At 41.9% G+C, this 15,631-nt stretch overlaps 1 protein-coding gene across 3 annotated transcripts in view; it reads right to left on the bottom strand.

Moving 5' to 3' along the window:
- Nucleotides 1–11,728, bottom strand: part of DNAJB6 (DnaJ heat shock protein family (Hsp40) member B6) — a 67,161-nt gene extending 55,433 nt beyond the window's left edge. For 2 of the 3 annotated variants that reach the window (XM_035316412.1, XM_035316410.1), the window contains exons 1-3: nt 11,573–11,728; nt 1,927–2,035; nt 379–488 (exon numbers count right to left, since the gene is read on the bottom strand). In XM_035316412.1, coding sequence (XP_035172303.1) covers nt 379–488; nt 1,927–1,991 — 175 coding nt within the window. In that variant the 5' untranslated portion in view covers nt 1,992–2,035; nt 11,573–11,728. Of the gene's footprint in view, nt 1–378; nt 489–1,926; nt 2,036–11,196; nt 11,221–11,572 lie in introns of those variants that run through there. The other variant, XM_035316411.1, reaches the window with a different exon arrangement.
- Nucleotides 11,729–15,631: the final 3,903 nt, after the last annotated feature.

The raw sequence follows: 15,631 nt of genomic DNA, 5'->3' as shown, positions 1-15,631 counted from the left end.
GAGGCATTTCACTTAACACTTCCCCCGTATTTACACTAACATTGTCTCAACCTCCTTAGATATGGTGAATCTCAGTAGTCACTGATACCTCTTCTGAAATTTATGTAGAGGCCCTAACACACATGGGATTTCAGTTTTAAGTAGGAAATTGGTTTAGTTACTCATCTAGGGAGATCCTGAATTTTCAGTTTCAAAATTTCTTCTTATTCTGTCTTATCTGGAAGCTTCTGTTTCTTTGCAAAGAAAGTAGTTTAGCTGGATGATGAACCAAGGTTAAAATAACCCTTTTAAAACATCATGAATTTTCTCCTCAGCATTTTTGGTCTCACACCTAGTACATAGAGACGTGCAGTTCAGGAGCCCTTTTAAAATACCTACCGTCTGACAAAACTTCATAGGCCTCAGCCACTTGTTTAAATTGCCGCTCTGCCTCTTCTTTGTTGTCCGGATTTTTGTCAGGGTGCCATTTTAATGCCAGTTTACGGTACCTAAATGCAAAGAAATTAAAGGTTATTTGAGGCAAAGAAAAATGGTATAGTGATACAGACAAAACTGTTTCAAACAAGATGACTGAAGTATTTAGAACTTCTCTAGTGCTTTGTACCTCACATCTAGACTGGTATCAACAGACTTTGCAGGTAAACAAAGAATTGCCTACCCAGATTTGCTTTATGTATACATACATATGTATATAAATGTATATACATTATATATGTATATAAACTGGAGTTCTTTAGCTATTTTGAGATTAATTATTCCTGTGTGTTTCTGAAGATATGGCAAGCATGGCAAAACATTCCATAACATTTCTGCTCCATGCTTCTCCTCAGAAGCTCCATACTGCAATCATACCACACTACAATCAACTATGGCAAGCATCAAGGGTAGGTACTCTGCTGACAGAGGTAATAAAGCTCCAAGAGCACCCTAATACCAAACTGTGGCAGCATCTAACACCGGTGAGTTGACTGCTATACCTGTATACAGTCCCTATCCTCAGGGATATTTTAGGCAAAGTATTCATAACCACTTAGAGGGACAAAACTAAACTTTGGCTTATGTTGATTTGGAGTGTTTTACATGGTCATGAAGGATTACAGTTCAAACAGTTTACTTGACATAGAAGTATATGCAGGAATTTGCACAAGAACAAGGGGAAAAAACACCTACCATGCACTAGCACAGTTTGATTAATTTTAAACCCAAGCACCTAAGAGAAGGCAAGACAGAAACAAATTTTCTGTCACTTGAAACTGCAACTTAACAGACGTTTCTCGTTTACTAAAAATGCATACTACCAGAACATTTCTTTCCAACAGTTCCCTGAAAGGCAAACAGTATTTTTTAAAATGTTACAAACACCCAAACTGAAACAATACATAGACAGTAAGTCTAAACAAAGAACTGTATTTAGTTCCTTTCAGTATTCCTAATTTAAAGTGCTTTATTTTTATATAGTAACAGATGTTCAGTCCATCAAAATCTAAGCAAAGAAACCAGACTTCACATTAAGGAAGTACAAATATCAAACAACCAAAAAAACAGCATGCCAAATACTTGTTAATAATTTAGAAAAAGCACTTCTGCGAAGTAGAGGAAGATTAGTTGCAGTTTAGCCACAGAAGGGGTTGTCACTGCCTGTACAGTATCAAGCTTAGAGATAAACTTGTACGGAAATGCATTTAACAGCAATCACAAACCAGTGACTCACAGCATTTTCACTTCAGCAGTACCCAGGATTATTTCCCCAATTTCATAAAAGCAAGCGAATGCTTTTCTTCAGATCACTGCTTATTTCTCAGTTAGCAAAGGTATTACCTCAACTGACTACTACTCATCCAAGTATTGAAAACACAGTGAGGAACTGGAAACCATGTGATTATATTTGATCCCAAAACATCTCATCTACACCAAAGTGACACTTACGCTTTTTTAATATCTTCTGGTGAAGCATGCTTCTGCACTCCCAGGACTTCATAGTAATCCACCATGTTTCAGCAGTTGTCTTGTTCACAACAGATGGGTCTTTCAAATCCTGCAACAAGAAGAACTTGTAAATGAAGTTTGTACAGTCACACTACTTCAAAAAAAACAGGGAGGAATTTAGCATCTTCTACTACCCAACCTGACACAGTTGCTTGTTTTTAGAAATTAAAATGTTCCAAATACACACGCACTAATTTTAGGTTGACACAAACAGTCACTTGATTCTAGTTTGGATTTATGTTCTTCAATTTCACTGAAAGTGTAAAGAAATTTAAGTAAATGCAGGTCCTGAAATAAATGTGACTGATAGTTTTATTCACAACTTTAAGAAGAATTTGTATTGTCTATCATCATTTTGACTGATCATTTTTGATAAAAATTAATAACCTCTGAATGCAAAAGCCACCATGGATCATGTTCACTTTGTCATCTCTGGCACCTATGACACATCTTAAGCACACATGAGCACAAAGAGCCACATTCTTTCACATCCACTTTTCAGAATACCACTTCCACTTTGTTCCCGTCAAAAAAAAAGTGCAGATCTCAGAAATTTAAAATTCCACCTATTGTTTCCAATAAGCCTTTCCTGTACTCAGATCGTGACAGCATAATCACTTAAAAGCTAGTGAATGCCATTTACTTCTTCTTTCCTTACCAATAGCAAGTACACACCCAGGCAACATCACTCAAACTAAGGTTAGCCAACAAAGTCCAGTAAGGGAGCACTTCCTGCGTCTTAGAATGAGACAAAGTTTTCACAGGAGTCCTAAAAAACCTACAAGTTACAACACTGGCCATAGTTTAAATAAAGTTTCTTGTCAGTATCAGCGAATAGTTACAGGGAACAGTTAAGGTAACCATTAAAACAGATTGCCACAAAGATTAAAGAACCTTCCTAAAAACATAAAGAGCACTTCCTCTCTTCCTGCAGCAGCCTCCTCTCAGTGCAACAAGTCTCTGCCCTGCCACAAATTCCAACCACCTTTCCATCTTACCTCCTCTTCTAGTTAGCTGCACGAACAAAGCAATGACCTTTTCAATCACTTATTGACTCGTTGCATGCAAAGTCACCCAAATATACTCAGAGCATAACAATAGAGCAATTATTCACATTTTCTTATCCATGCAACAGGAAGAAAAACTAATTGAAACCAGTTTTTCTTCCCTCAAGTCATTCAGTTTTTCATTGCAGTCGAGGCAAAGCCTCATTTTCACATTCTTTCACATAAGTGCTGAAAGAATCAAGCATGATACAGCCCACTAAAATATTCTGAAATTAATTCACTCTACTGATATTACATGCATCTTTCAACATCCTGGGCCACAAATATTAAATGGAGACTTCCTTTTAAAATGAATTGGTACATCTTCAAAATGCATTGCTGTTGTAGCTTAAAGCCTCATTAAATTTAATTGGGGATGTGGTTACACAGACATTTCCTCAACTGGCAAAGCCAATTTAAGAGATAGCCTGCCATCCTGCCACCCCCCTTCCCCACTACTTACAGAAACAAACGTCTAGGAGTAGCTACGTGCTTTTAGCAATGTAGTTAGCCCTACAGTCCCCCAAGCACTTAGAAATGCAGCAGGTACAGAGACCTCTAATTGACTCTGCCCTTCGATGAAACAAACAGTAAGGGTATAGTTAATATTGTAAACAATGCCAAGAAGGGAAGTTGGAAAACATACATTAAAACGAGCATCAAGAATGCCAATACCCACAGAGTAACAGCAGGCTTCAAAATGTAAACATACAGGTTACCAAAAATATCCCAGAATATTTCCTATTAACTGGCCTAGCAAGATTTTTTGTTTCCCAAAAGAATGATTAGGACAGGTAAGGACACGGCTAGCATGGGTTAAGCATGTTATCAGCCCTGCAGCCGATGGTTATGGGTCACAGCACGCGCGGAACAGACCAATTACAGAACAGAACCTGTGAAAAAAGCTAGGACGAGCCAAGCCCAGGCCTGGATGTCAGAGCCCCACCTAACGCAAGGTACTGGCCTAAAACCAGATCACTAACTGCCAAAAAGCCAAAACACATAAGAACACACACCATACTTCTAAGGGGAACTTCCATATTCTTTTTTTCCCCTCCCCTTACAGCCAAGACTTACATTAGCACTCCTCACAATTTTGCCAGATATCTTAGAGGTAAAATACAAAACTCAATCTTGTACCTGTAATGAGCAAGGAGGAACAGACCCAACACACTAGTCTATGTATAGACACCAGGATCCTAAATAACAGAAGCCAAACTTTGGGATCAAATAGGAGCATGGAGGCTGCATGACTCGTTCTCACTAGAGCACTTACTCTGGTGCAGATTACTCCAACTCTAAAAAGCAGCCACCCTGAGAACAGCAGAATTATTTGTTTCAAACAATAGTCTAGGGTTTGCCTATTCTTCTGTGGGTGTGGTATTGCTCGGATTTTTCTTGTCACCAATATAATGTGGGGAATTAAGACCAGCAGCTCTCTAAAGAGAATGAACTGTCTCTGTATTCTTGCTCAACCATTCAGGCAACAGGAAGAGTCCATCTACAAGTAATCATCACTTCCATCTGCTAGTTATGATAAAGAATAAACCAAACTGCTACAATTGCAGGCATCATAAGAACATCATCTTGTTCCTAAGAGTTTTAACAATATTTACACTAAGAAAATTTATCTGAAGCTCCACCTCTTCCTCCCCACTGTCCAGCTTAGACAAAACATATAAAACCACAAAACTGACAAACAGATAGCATCATCTAATATTAAGTCCCTTAAATACCTGGATTTTTGCTCAGCATCCAGTAAGGAAGGGAAAAATAATAATAATAAAAAAAACACACATACTAGAAAAGACACCTCCATATAATCCTTCTAGGAAAAAAAAAGAATACCATCTTTCTAGGAAAAAAATAAAATATTCGCTCTGAGAAACAACCAGCAACAACTTGCAACAGAACAGAAAACAGCTAAGATAACAGCTTTAAGGGTAGTAGTGACATGCACGGTAAAGACACCCAGATGACTCCACGAAACAAACCAGACACCTTCCTGCAAAGCACAAACCAAAAATACTCAACTGCCCTAACCAAAATGACACGAAGAAAATCCCTACCCCAGCCCGTCAAACAATTTGTCTCCAAACACACAAGCAAGGCTCATTAACGAGGCACTCGAGTCTTTTTCCCAAGCTGTGAGGAATCCAGCCCACATCAGCTAAGCTCCCTCCTCCAACCACAGAATATCTTCAAGGCCTCAGAAGAAAAATCAAACTCCAGAAGAAAGAAACTGCTTCATGGCCTTGGTTTTTGTTTGCAAGAATTTATGGTTACTATGTTTATAGGATGCTATCAGCTATTCTCACTCCTCCTTTTGAGCCTAGACAATTCAAACAGCCAAACATTCATGTAAACTGCAAGTTCTCATATATTATAGATGTCACAGTCCTCACAAGAGAAGTCAGCTCTGTTCTGGTTTACCAAGCAGGAGCCTGGAATGCTCATATTCTCACAGGACAACCAACACAGTACCTAGCGAGGCCTGAGACTGTCCTCCTAGGGTGAAGTCCAAAGCTAGACCAGCTTGGAGCTACCTTGAAACCTGTCTCATAGTCTCTCTTTACTGTGAAGTCCTCAGATTTACAGAAGACAGAGCTATAAACTTTTATAAGATTGCATGACAGAGGAAAGAGATAATTTATCAGATGCACAACCTCCTGGTATGGCAAAGCAGCAGCTCAAGCTAGATACAAAGAAGAGGAAGATATGTAAGTGCGAAGGTCTTAAATAAGTCAGGAGTGAATTAGGACAACAAGGGGGTGTGACCCGTGCTGTCAGCCTGGCCAGAAAAGCAGCTATTTCTGGCCATGAAGCAGCAGAGCCGCAAGGAGAGGCTTGAAGATGCCCCAACAGCTCAGTGCCAGCTCAGCCACCTGGGCAGAGAGAGATCCCAATTCTGTGATTCAAGCAATTCACAGAAGTCAGCAACACCCTGTGCACAGCCCTCCAGTCCCTGCTACTTGCCTGCTTTCTCTGAACACAGCTGAAGGATCACTCCCTGCTGGCACTGCAGGAAGCCAGCCCTGCTTTGAACGCCAGCTCAGCCCGAGCCCATCTCTGACCAACCCAACAGCCACCAGGCAATTGAGAGATGCCTCTGCTGTGTTCACGGGTGATGCACACATGTGAGGCTCTCAGAAAATTACATCCTATGATTCAAAAAATATGGCTTTTCACATTCCAAGAGTTTTTATTAGAAAGCAGTAGGTCAGTCAGACCTGATGGGATTTTGTGCTCCTTCAGAGAATAAACAAGACTACTACGAGTAGTACTGATGCAGATCCAGGACCATAAAAAGAATGGCATGCAACACACACTCCCAAAGTTTTCTACTATTTCTTCATCTGATTTTTATGTAGCTAGGATACTTTTGCTAAGCTTTTTATTACTTACAATCCAGGAAATTCAGAGATATACCTTAGTATCTTCAGTCTTTAACAAACAAACCTCACATAGAATTCACCCACTTGATTTGCTCACAGGCTACAGCTTTCAAATGCAATCCCTGAATTGTACAGATCTGTCCACCATGTCTCTCCAAGAGTACATAGAGGTCAACCAGAACACTGTTTGCCACAGAAAACACTGCACCTCAACCCTTCAACAGAGGGTACCACACATACAACAACCAGATAAATTTAACCCAGTCCAACTCAACAACACAAAGCTATACCCATCCTAAATCCCTGGCCCAATTCCTAATAAAAATCAACAGATCTTTGTCAGTTCCAGCAATAACGTCTGGGATGTGCCAGATGTAACTGAACTGAGACCAGGAGCAGCCCCTGGGCCATTGTGGCATGCTGTGCTAGAGCTGTACAGGTATGAACATAAAAAAACCCTGCACCCCACCCCACAAAAGCTTTGTAAAATGAGATTTACGATCACTACTGAACCACAGGTTACCTTGATTCTGATGGCTGCAGTAATGCAAAGCAGGAAGATCTGTATTAAGTCTGCGGTTAATACAGCTGATCTGTCAAATGTAAGCATTAACAAAATTTTCTTCCCAATGCAGTACAAGACTAAGGTACATGAAAATCCTCAGTATTAACTTCCACTTACTCGAGCACAGGAAAGTTATCAAAAAGTTTAATTTCACAGGCTTCTGAAATATGTTTTATGAAAAATGTAAATTTACAATAATTAAAGTTAACAAAATGTACTTAAATAACAATGTTTAAACTCATTACATTCATACTACCACAGCATCCCAAGAGATGAATCTAATAAAAATCAGCATTCCAGAAGGCTGAGTTTATTAATCTCATGTTTACAGCAAACATCCTGTCCCAATGTTAGAAGGCAGAGTGGATTTGAATACAGGGAGTATTGGAGCAGAGGATGCCATTCATACAGGAGAAAAGGCAGCCAGGCCCACTGCTTTACCTTGCAGTTCAGGTTCTTAAAAAAAAAAAAAAAAAAGAAAAAAGAAAACAGCCACTTGCACAGGGCTCACTCCCTCAAGACAAGAAGTTCAAAACAACTCTATCTGTTCACCTCCGCAAGGAGGGCAAGATGCAGCTGGCGAGAACTACAGTGCTTTCACATTCACGTTACTTACTGGCAGGTACAAGGAAAGCCTGCAGAGGGCAACAAGTAAGAAACCTTAAAAAAAAAAAAGATAACCTACCAAAAATGGAAACTGAAGAAATCAAAAATGTTCATCTGTGAAAGAAACGTAAGCTAGCTAACCAAAACTGGGAAGGGAAGGAGATCGATGAAGGCTGCCCTCACGCTCCTGGCTGATACCCACTGCTTCTCCGTCTGATCTGCCATCACACCTTCTGTCACCATCACCAGGGGAATTACTCAGGAGCACTCCTTAAAGCAAAGGGCATTGTTCCAGAGCACAACTCAGGCGTCCAAATCTGGAATCGTGTAGTGTAAATACTAGAACTCTGGCTCCTTCCTAAAACCAACCCTAAAAAGCTATGTTACACAAAATAAAAATACTCCTAACTCATTTTTTAAAGTGTCTGAGCAGTGTTTGATGAAGCTTTTAAAAACACTGAAAGCCTAATCTGGCAAAGATCGGGTCCAGGAAGTTTCAGCCAAAGAATCACATGCAACCAGATGATCCTTCAGGGAAAAGAAAATAGCTGAAAGTTTCTACATGCATCCCTAAAGTAGTTTTTGAGTCATGGTAAATTCTACTTAAGTCAACCAGAGAAATGATTTTAAGTTAAAGTAAACACCAATTTATTTTTCAGAACAACCAAGACAGACTTTCATAGATTCAGATTTTAAAAAACAATTTCTCCTAATCAAAAGAACTTTTTTACATACAAGATTTAATAAAGGCTATTCTGTGACATGTCTATGAACGACTTCAGCCTTATTATTTGAGTTCCAAGAGCTTTTAGTACAGGACTGTCTACAGCTGAAAAGGCAAAGAAGCGTAGGGCCTATAGGTTGGTACAAAGCTAAACAAAATACTCAAATTAAATTGATATACAGAAAATGATTTTCTATTAAAGTCAAGTCTAATTTCTTGGTAAGATTAGCCTGAATTTAAAAGTTCAACTAGAGTTGAAATAACTATAGTTCCATGTAATTAATATATCCCATTTAAAATATTAAAATTTAAAAAATAAAAATATTAAACATAAGTTGGGCATACAGAAAAATATTTCATATTAAAAACAAGTCTTTCATTTTTTAAAAGATTAGCCGAAACTTCAAAAATCATAGTAAATACAGAGTTCCATACAATTAATAAGCCTAAACTAAATTTTTTTAAAAATCTACAGTGCAGAAAAACTGTAGGAACAATTTGAATTCGTGTTAAGTTTATAAGAGTTCAAAATAGAGAGACCAAAAAAAGAACTGACATATTTAAAACCAAGTTTGTCAATGAAAAAATAATCCTGGAAAGCCACCAAAAAAGAGCATTTGTTTGGATATTCCTATGACCAACTTGAATACTGGGTCTTCCCCAGTATCAACGGGATTTCAGTACTTGTTCAGAAGACACAGAAAACAAAAATGAAACCTACAACTAACTTCAGGAACGAAATCCATACACGATTTCTCCCTTACCCAGTAAAACAGAAGCCGAACACCGCTTTCCTTAAGTCTAAAGTTAACAGAAATCTGACCTCTGTTCAAATGCAGTGTTTCTTTCAAAAGCCAGCAGAACTTAAACCTACGAATATCATCAACTACAGCAGTTTCAATATACACCTATGTTGAAATAATCATTTGTAAGGTCCAAGAATTTCTGACAAAGGTAAGTAACTTCTCCCTAATCCTTCCCCTTCCATTAGGAGAACAAGTTACATTACAGATACAGGTAGAGCTTGTGACAGGCAATGTTTTCAGGACACAACTGACCAGGCTCCTCATAAATGCTATCAGAGAAACAGAGCAATTCCTATATGAGGAGCAACTATTAACATTAAACCTCACTCAGCCAGCGCCGAAAATTAAGTTCAATTCAGAACATCACCACCTCTAAGTAGTCACTGACGTGACCGAGCCGCAGCATCCAGCTCCTCCAACAGCAGCACAATGCACAGGCGGCTGCACCCAACACCGTGTGACATTTCGGTCGATGCCAGGCTCCAACTTCAGTGCCTCTGGACCCGCGGGCAGACACAGACACAGTCAACCTCCCCCAGCACAACCCCACCTCCAGCATGTCAAACACAGATAGGGCAGTCCCCAAAGTTTTACAGGGGAAAAAAAACCAACGCTACTCCTTTCCTCACTACAGCCCAAAAGCTATTAGCAACTTCCTTCGTACTGAAATGAGCATTTAGGTTATTTCCTAATTCCCTGCCAACTAAAAGTTGTGTGCTTCACAGAAGTGGAGCCTTACAAACTTTCTCACAAAGTGCAGCCAAGTTTTACTAGCAAACCATCTAAATCTAGGAAAGACAGAAGAAAACAGATAAAGAACTGTTTTGGTAAGAATGTAGCATAGCTGGAAAGCATGAGTGCTGAAGACAGCCAATCGGACAGAGAAGGAGAACCGTGCACTCTCCTAATACAGAAAGTATTATTAGCGTTGCAATTTAAATAACATTACCAGTAGGAGTGACTATTTAAATTTCTACTCCAATACTAAAATTTAGTCCTAAATTCACTTGCATTTCCAACAGTCCCTTATTGTCCACTGAAAACACAGCATAAGAGCCAAGAGTGGGAAACCAAGTTGGACCTGCACTGGGCACTAGGTAGCGTCTGGGTTGTTTAAAAAAAAAAAACAAAACACGCTAAGAAGTACTGAGAGACAAGATTTGTAAATACATTTCCTCACTCGTCCAAACAAATCTCCTTTGACAGCATAATCCAGCGCACTAAATGGTAACCACCAGGCTCTCGATCATTGGCTGAACATAAAACCCTTCCTAACTAGAGCACAAGGCTCTCCAAAGGGTAAACAAAAATTAAGGCCAGCCAGCAGCTGTAACTGCATCCTCAGAGGGCCATAGAGGCTTCACCTGGTGTGAACAGCTGGACTGAAACTATGTCAACACCTTCTTCCCAGCACTTTTTGACCACTGACACCAGAAAAAAACTCAGGGCCTGACCACCCATACAACATCATCAGCTTTACCATTTACACATTATTATAAATTTAAATTTAGTGATATCATCTCGCTCAGGCTGGAACCAAACAAGTCCAATCTATCCTCAACGAAATTCAAAACAAAATTGCCCAATATTTTGGAGAATCTTTTCTAATGTCTTCCACTGACTCAAGTATGCAGCACGGGTTTTCAGCAGCCCCTAAGAGCTTTGATAAACTGTAGTAACAGATACAATCTTGCTACAAACAGAAATAGGTACTGGCCATCAGTAACTTCACACCTCGCCGCCCTGTCAGAAGACCAGCAAACGCTGACAAAAACTATCGGCTTAACTTTCAGGGAGTTTTCAGCTCGCTTTAGAACTTAGCAACGCCCAGCTCCAAAACACTGCTGCCTTCACCCACACCTAAACTTAGACACGACTCTACTCTGAGTTGCTAAAAACAAAATGGAACTCAACTTCTACTGAAAAAAAAAAAAAGGATAAAACACCAGATTCATTTTACAAGTACGCCAAAAAGCGCTCTGTGAGCGAAGGGTCTTTAAGCAAAAGGATTGCTCAGCGCGCCCAAGCCACGTGCGAGCCAACAGCGGCTCCCCTCAACCTTCTGTACCCGAAACCACCACCAGCACCAACACAAAGGCGGATTTCTTTCCCCGCCGCCGCCGAGGAGGCAAAACCGAGCCGGGATCGTGCCGCCCGGCGACCTCAACCTGTGCTGAGCTCCGGGACGAGCCCGGGGCAGGCCCTGCAGCCAGGGGACAGCCGCGGAGCTCCCCCCGGCGCTCCGTGACCTCCCGGGAGCCGCTCGGAAGGAGGCGCCGAGACCGGCGGCCCCGCAGCTCGGCCCCCTTTAGCGCCGCGCTGTTGCTAAGAGCCGCGGGCAGGCCCACGCGGCGGCTCCCGGTGCCGTTCAGCTCCCCGGCTCCCCAGGCAGGCAGGCAGGCCGCCCCGCCGCGGCGCGGCCCGGCCCAGCCCCCGCGACTTACCGGGCCCGGGGCCTCCTCGCAGCGCGGCCGCGACCTCCCCCGCCGGCAGCCCGCGACAGCGGCTGCTCGCCTCAGCCGCAAACACAGGAAGTGGCGTCACGCCGCGCCGTCACTTCCGCCCCCGGGCCAGTTTCCGGAAGTTTCTCGAACGGCGCCGCCAGCTCTCGCGGGATGGCCCGCGGGGGGGGGGGGGGGAGGGACCGCACGCGCGCTCAGCGCGGGCTCAGCCCGCCCCCTGCCGGCCGGCGGCGGCGTGGCGGGGAGGGGGCGGGGCCTCTGCCTGGAGGCGGGGCCTGTGAATGGGCGAGGCCTCGGCGGGGGCGGGGCCTCTGAGGGGATGCGGGGGGGGGCGCGGGCGGCTTCCAACGGTCGCCCCTCTCCCCCTTTCCTCACGTCAGTCGTGCGGGGTCCCTCCGTTCGTCTGAGGAGAAAAAAACAAATAAGTAAACAAATAAACAAAATGAATCAATAAATCAATAAATAGTTTTCCAGGTGTGCTTCTGGGGCAAAACGAGATGAAAACCAGTCGTTTTACTGACACTCTTTGGAAGGACAAATTCAGACGTTGAGGTGCTGAATTAAAGCCTTCTTCCCCCTCACACATGTTCTTATAACCTCAAAAATCATTGCCCTCACGCATCAGGTTTTTAGCCAGTTTTGTCATTTTGCACCTGGTCGTGTTCCGTTGTGGGCCGTGTGGGTTGTCCTTCAGCAGGTGGTTTGCTGGTGTCATGGCTGAGAGATTATTCTAAAAAAAAGCCTATCTGTGCTTTAAATTGCTGTAATTTTCTTGGCCCTTACGTAAAAAGCTGGAGGAGGCATTGATTTATAGATCACCAAGGAGAAATTAAAGAGTTTCCAAACCAAAAACGTGTGCTCCCCAATGAATGTCAACCGGAAGGCTGCTCATGAATTTGGGGTAGCTGTGTGGGAGTGGGGTGAGTTCAAAAAGAAAAAAGCAAGTTTGGAGTAAGACAGAGGAAAGCTACAGCTGAGCAACCCCGACTTTTTGGACTTGGTGCTCTGGGGTAAATGCTGCCTTCAAGAGAAATTCTGTTCTGTGAGATTTGGTGCTAAATCGTGGTCATGGAAACAAGCCTCTAAAATTAGATCAGAGTGACAGCTAGCATCTTCATTAGTTTCTCATCAGCAATTAGCTGTGGAGTACAAGAAGTTTTTTGTCCGCTTAAAAACTACAAAGAATTAGTTAGACCAGATCTTTCTATAAGTCCTGTTGCAAACCTCTGAACAAGTGCAAAAGCAAGCAGCAGGTCAGCACCGTGTAGTTCAGGAGGCAATTACAAAAATTTTTCATCTAGGCCTTTAAATATTACGTAACGTGGAAATAAAGTTTTTCCCTCCACCTTTCATAACCGATGACAGGTGAGAAAAAAGTTCAAATCATCTTCAGCCTTTTAAAAATCTCTCCTGTGGTAATGACTCTAGAGGTAGCACACAAGGCGCTAACTTTAATTCTTTACAGAGTCATTTTTATATGAAAGTTATGTCACGATGGATCCAGACTGATAAACCTTCTGTTTATCAGGTTGAACAACAACAGCAAGGAAGCATGCTTCTGGATGGAACCACCGGGTTGAGATCACAACACTGTCTACACCAGTCCGACCGGGACCATTGCTGCCTTACTACATTTGTCGTAAGCAGACAGAATTAAACGTGTTTGTCCATAGGCTTTTGGAACACTGTTGTCCTAACTCTAGACTGCATAGGCCTCCAGTAATACTGTTCAGATAGAGGAATAATGTTTGGGAAGGCTTAGAGACCAGCTTTGCTGCTGAAGAAAGTTCAGGTATGAGAAGGTACAAAGCCTTCTTCACAGCTAAGGGCAGGGCTAGCTGTATGAGATCCAGTTTGGCATTTTATGCAGCAAAATACAGAAAACACGAACAAATATTTGCAAACAAGGACGAAGAAACAAAAGGTTAAGTAATTAGAAAAAATACATAAATATATTTTAGTTGGTTAACACTTCTGTTTGTCTTAATAGTAGGATGTGTGAATATGTTTCCTAAGACTTTGCAGAACGGGTAATTTGTACAGCCACCAATTAAAAATATAATTTATTGGGGCAACTTTTTATCGTTATCTGTGATAGCTCAGATACTGGAAGTATTGCACTTCTTCTAACACAATAAGTAATTATGTGTGTATATATATTTAGTTTGTTTATATTGTGTGTCTGACATTTAATTTTCCATTTTCTAGGTTACAGGGAAAGGCAGGGGCTTGCCATAAATACAGCACATGACAAAGCCAGCTGGAAGGGGTACTGCAGAGGTCTGCGTGAGTGTGCAGAGTCAGTGTCCTCAACTGAACTATTCTAAATTCTAAATCTGCAGTCATAAAACAATGTGACCCCACCCAGCCTGTCCCCACCAGACCTGAGCCCTTCATGTGATCATCCCCAGTCGAAGGATTTCTGTGCCTTGTTCCTTGTAAGCACCAGGTGTGGTCAGTTCTGGCACTGCACCCAGACTGGAACCCAGAGCAGGAACATCTAAACAATTCTGCAGGACGCAGCTCAAACTCTGTGGGGCTGGCACCAAGTGCTACTGGACCTCGATGGACTTGGGAAAATTCAGAAGCATGAGAGGCAGCAGTTAAGGGATTTCTATTTGTATCCCAGGGGCCTATGAGCACGAAGAAATAACTCCAGAGGCTACAGGCTGATGTTGCCTCTAATGCATCCATCAGCCTGCTCAGCCTCTGCCGAGGTGTCAAGCTCCCCCTGTTGGTAAATAACCAATCATTCGGTCTGAAGCCATCTTTACAAGGTGTAACCCTACAGAGACATTCTTTCATGCACAGAGTGGGTTACACATTAACAGTAACTTTGTAAGCACAATACTAACAGGGACAGAACGATATAAGATGAAGTGACAGCTCTCTCCCGTTTAACCAGCTTCCTGTACAGTTAACAGAGAAACATACATTCAAGAGTGGTTTCAAAAACATACACATTCATAGTCCTGTTTGTTTTCTGGTTAGAACAACATTGCTTGTTGGTAAGCAGTGATGGAAGTGCTGTTTTCATACCACTCCACCCAGTGCCCTAGTTGCCTTAACCTGGTGTGGCAGTGTCCACCTCTTGGGTCTTCAACTGGGCAGCTCAGCCTCCACGACTTTCTAGGCTAGTGGGATCTACTGTCTACCATAATCTATCCATTATGTGTCCAGGCAAAGTCTCTGCTTCTCCCAGATCACCCAAAGTTCAAAAGAGATATCGTGGCTATGATTACTTTGCTTTGAAGAGTAGCACTCTGATAAAACAATGTCCTATGATATGATTCTACGAGTCTTAACTGGAGTCAGCTGCTGATGAACCACCTTGTTACCTCAAGTTGCATAGTTCAGGTACCACAGGGCAGGGCTGACTAGTTCCAGAAGAATTCATTTAAATTCTTCTGCCCCATGGTGTGGTTTAATATTCAGTCACACTCGTTTCAGTTAAGACTTCAGCAGTATGTTAAAGCTTTAAGATTAATCATACTTGTATCTTACAGTAGGATGAAAGTCTTCAAAAGAGAACTGGCCACGTCAGTGCTTTCCACACAATAGAAGGGCCTGTTGCAATCTCTGCATAAAAAGTTAACATAGATAAAGAAAAGAAGGAGGAACTGCATAAGGTAAAGAGCCAAAAGCATCTTCCCTCTCATTTGAGGTAACAGTAGATTTTAGAGGCAGGACTTGTAGGTAGAGGAAACATGTTTAATTAGATCTACTGATAGGCATAATAAATCAGAAAAGCTTTTTGATTCAGAAAACCATCTGCAGCTTTACAAGGTTATTTGCAAAAGTTTAAAGCAAAAGTCTTCAGTGTTTCTATGGCTTGCTGCTTGCAGCAAAGGCTTTGAATATTGTGCTAAAGAGCAATAAATCTGATGTTCGTTACAGAGGGAAGCACTGGGATCAACATCCCAATAGCAAAAGCAGACAAAGCGTGGTGGTTCTGTAGAAGCTGGTATCACTCATGCAGATCTAGGCTGGCATCCATGTGCTGAGCCATAAATCAGAATAAACTGTTACCAAACATCTTCA

The sequence above is a fragment of the Oxyura jamaicensis genome, chromosome 2, assembly GCF_011077185.1.
Source record: "Oxyura jamaicensis isolate SHBP4307 breed ruddy duck chromosome 2, BPBGC_Ojam_1.0, whole genome shotgun sequence".
Lineage (NCBI taxonomy): Eukaryota > Metazoa > Chordata > Aves > Anseriformes > Anatidae > Oxyura > Oxyura jamaicensis.
The sequence above is the reverse complement of the archived record's forward strand: the minus strand, read 5'-3'. Positions and strand labels throughout refer to the sequence as shown.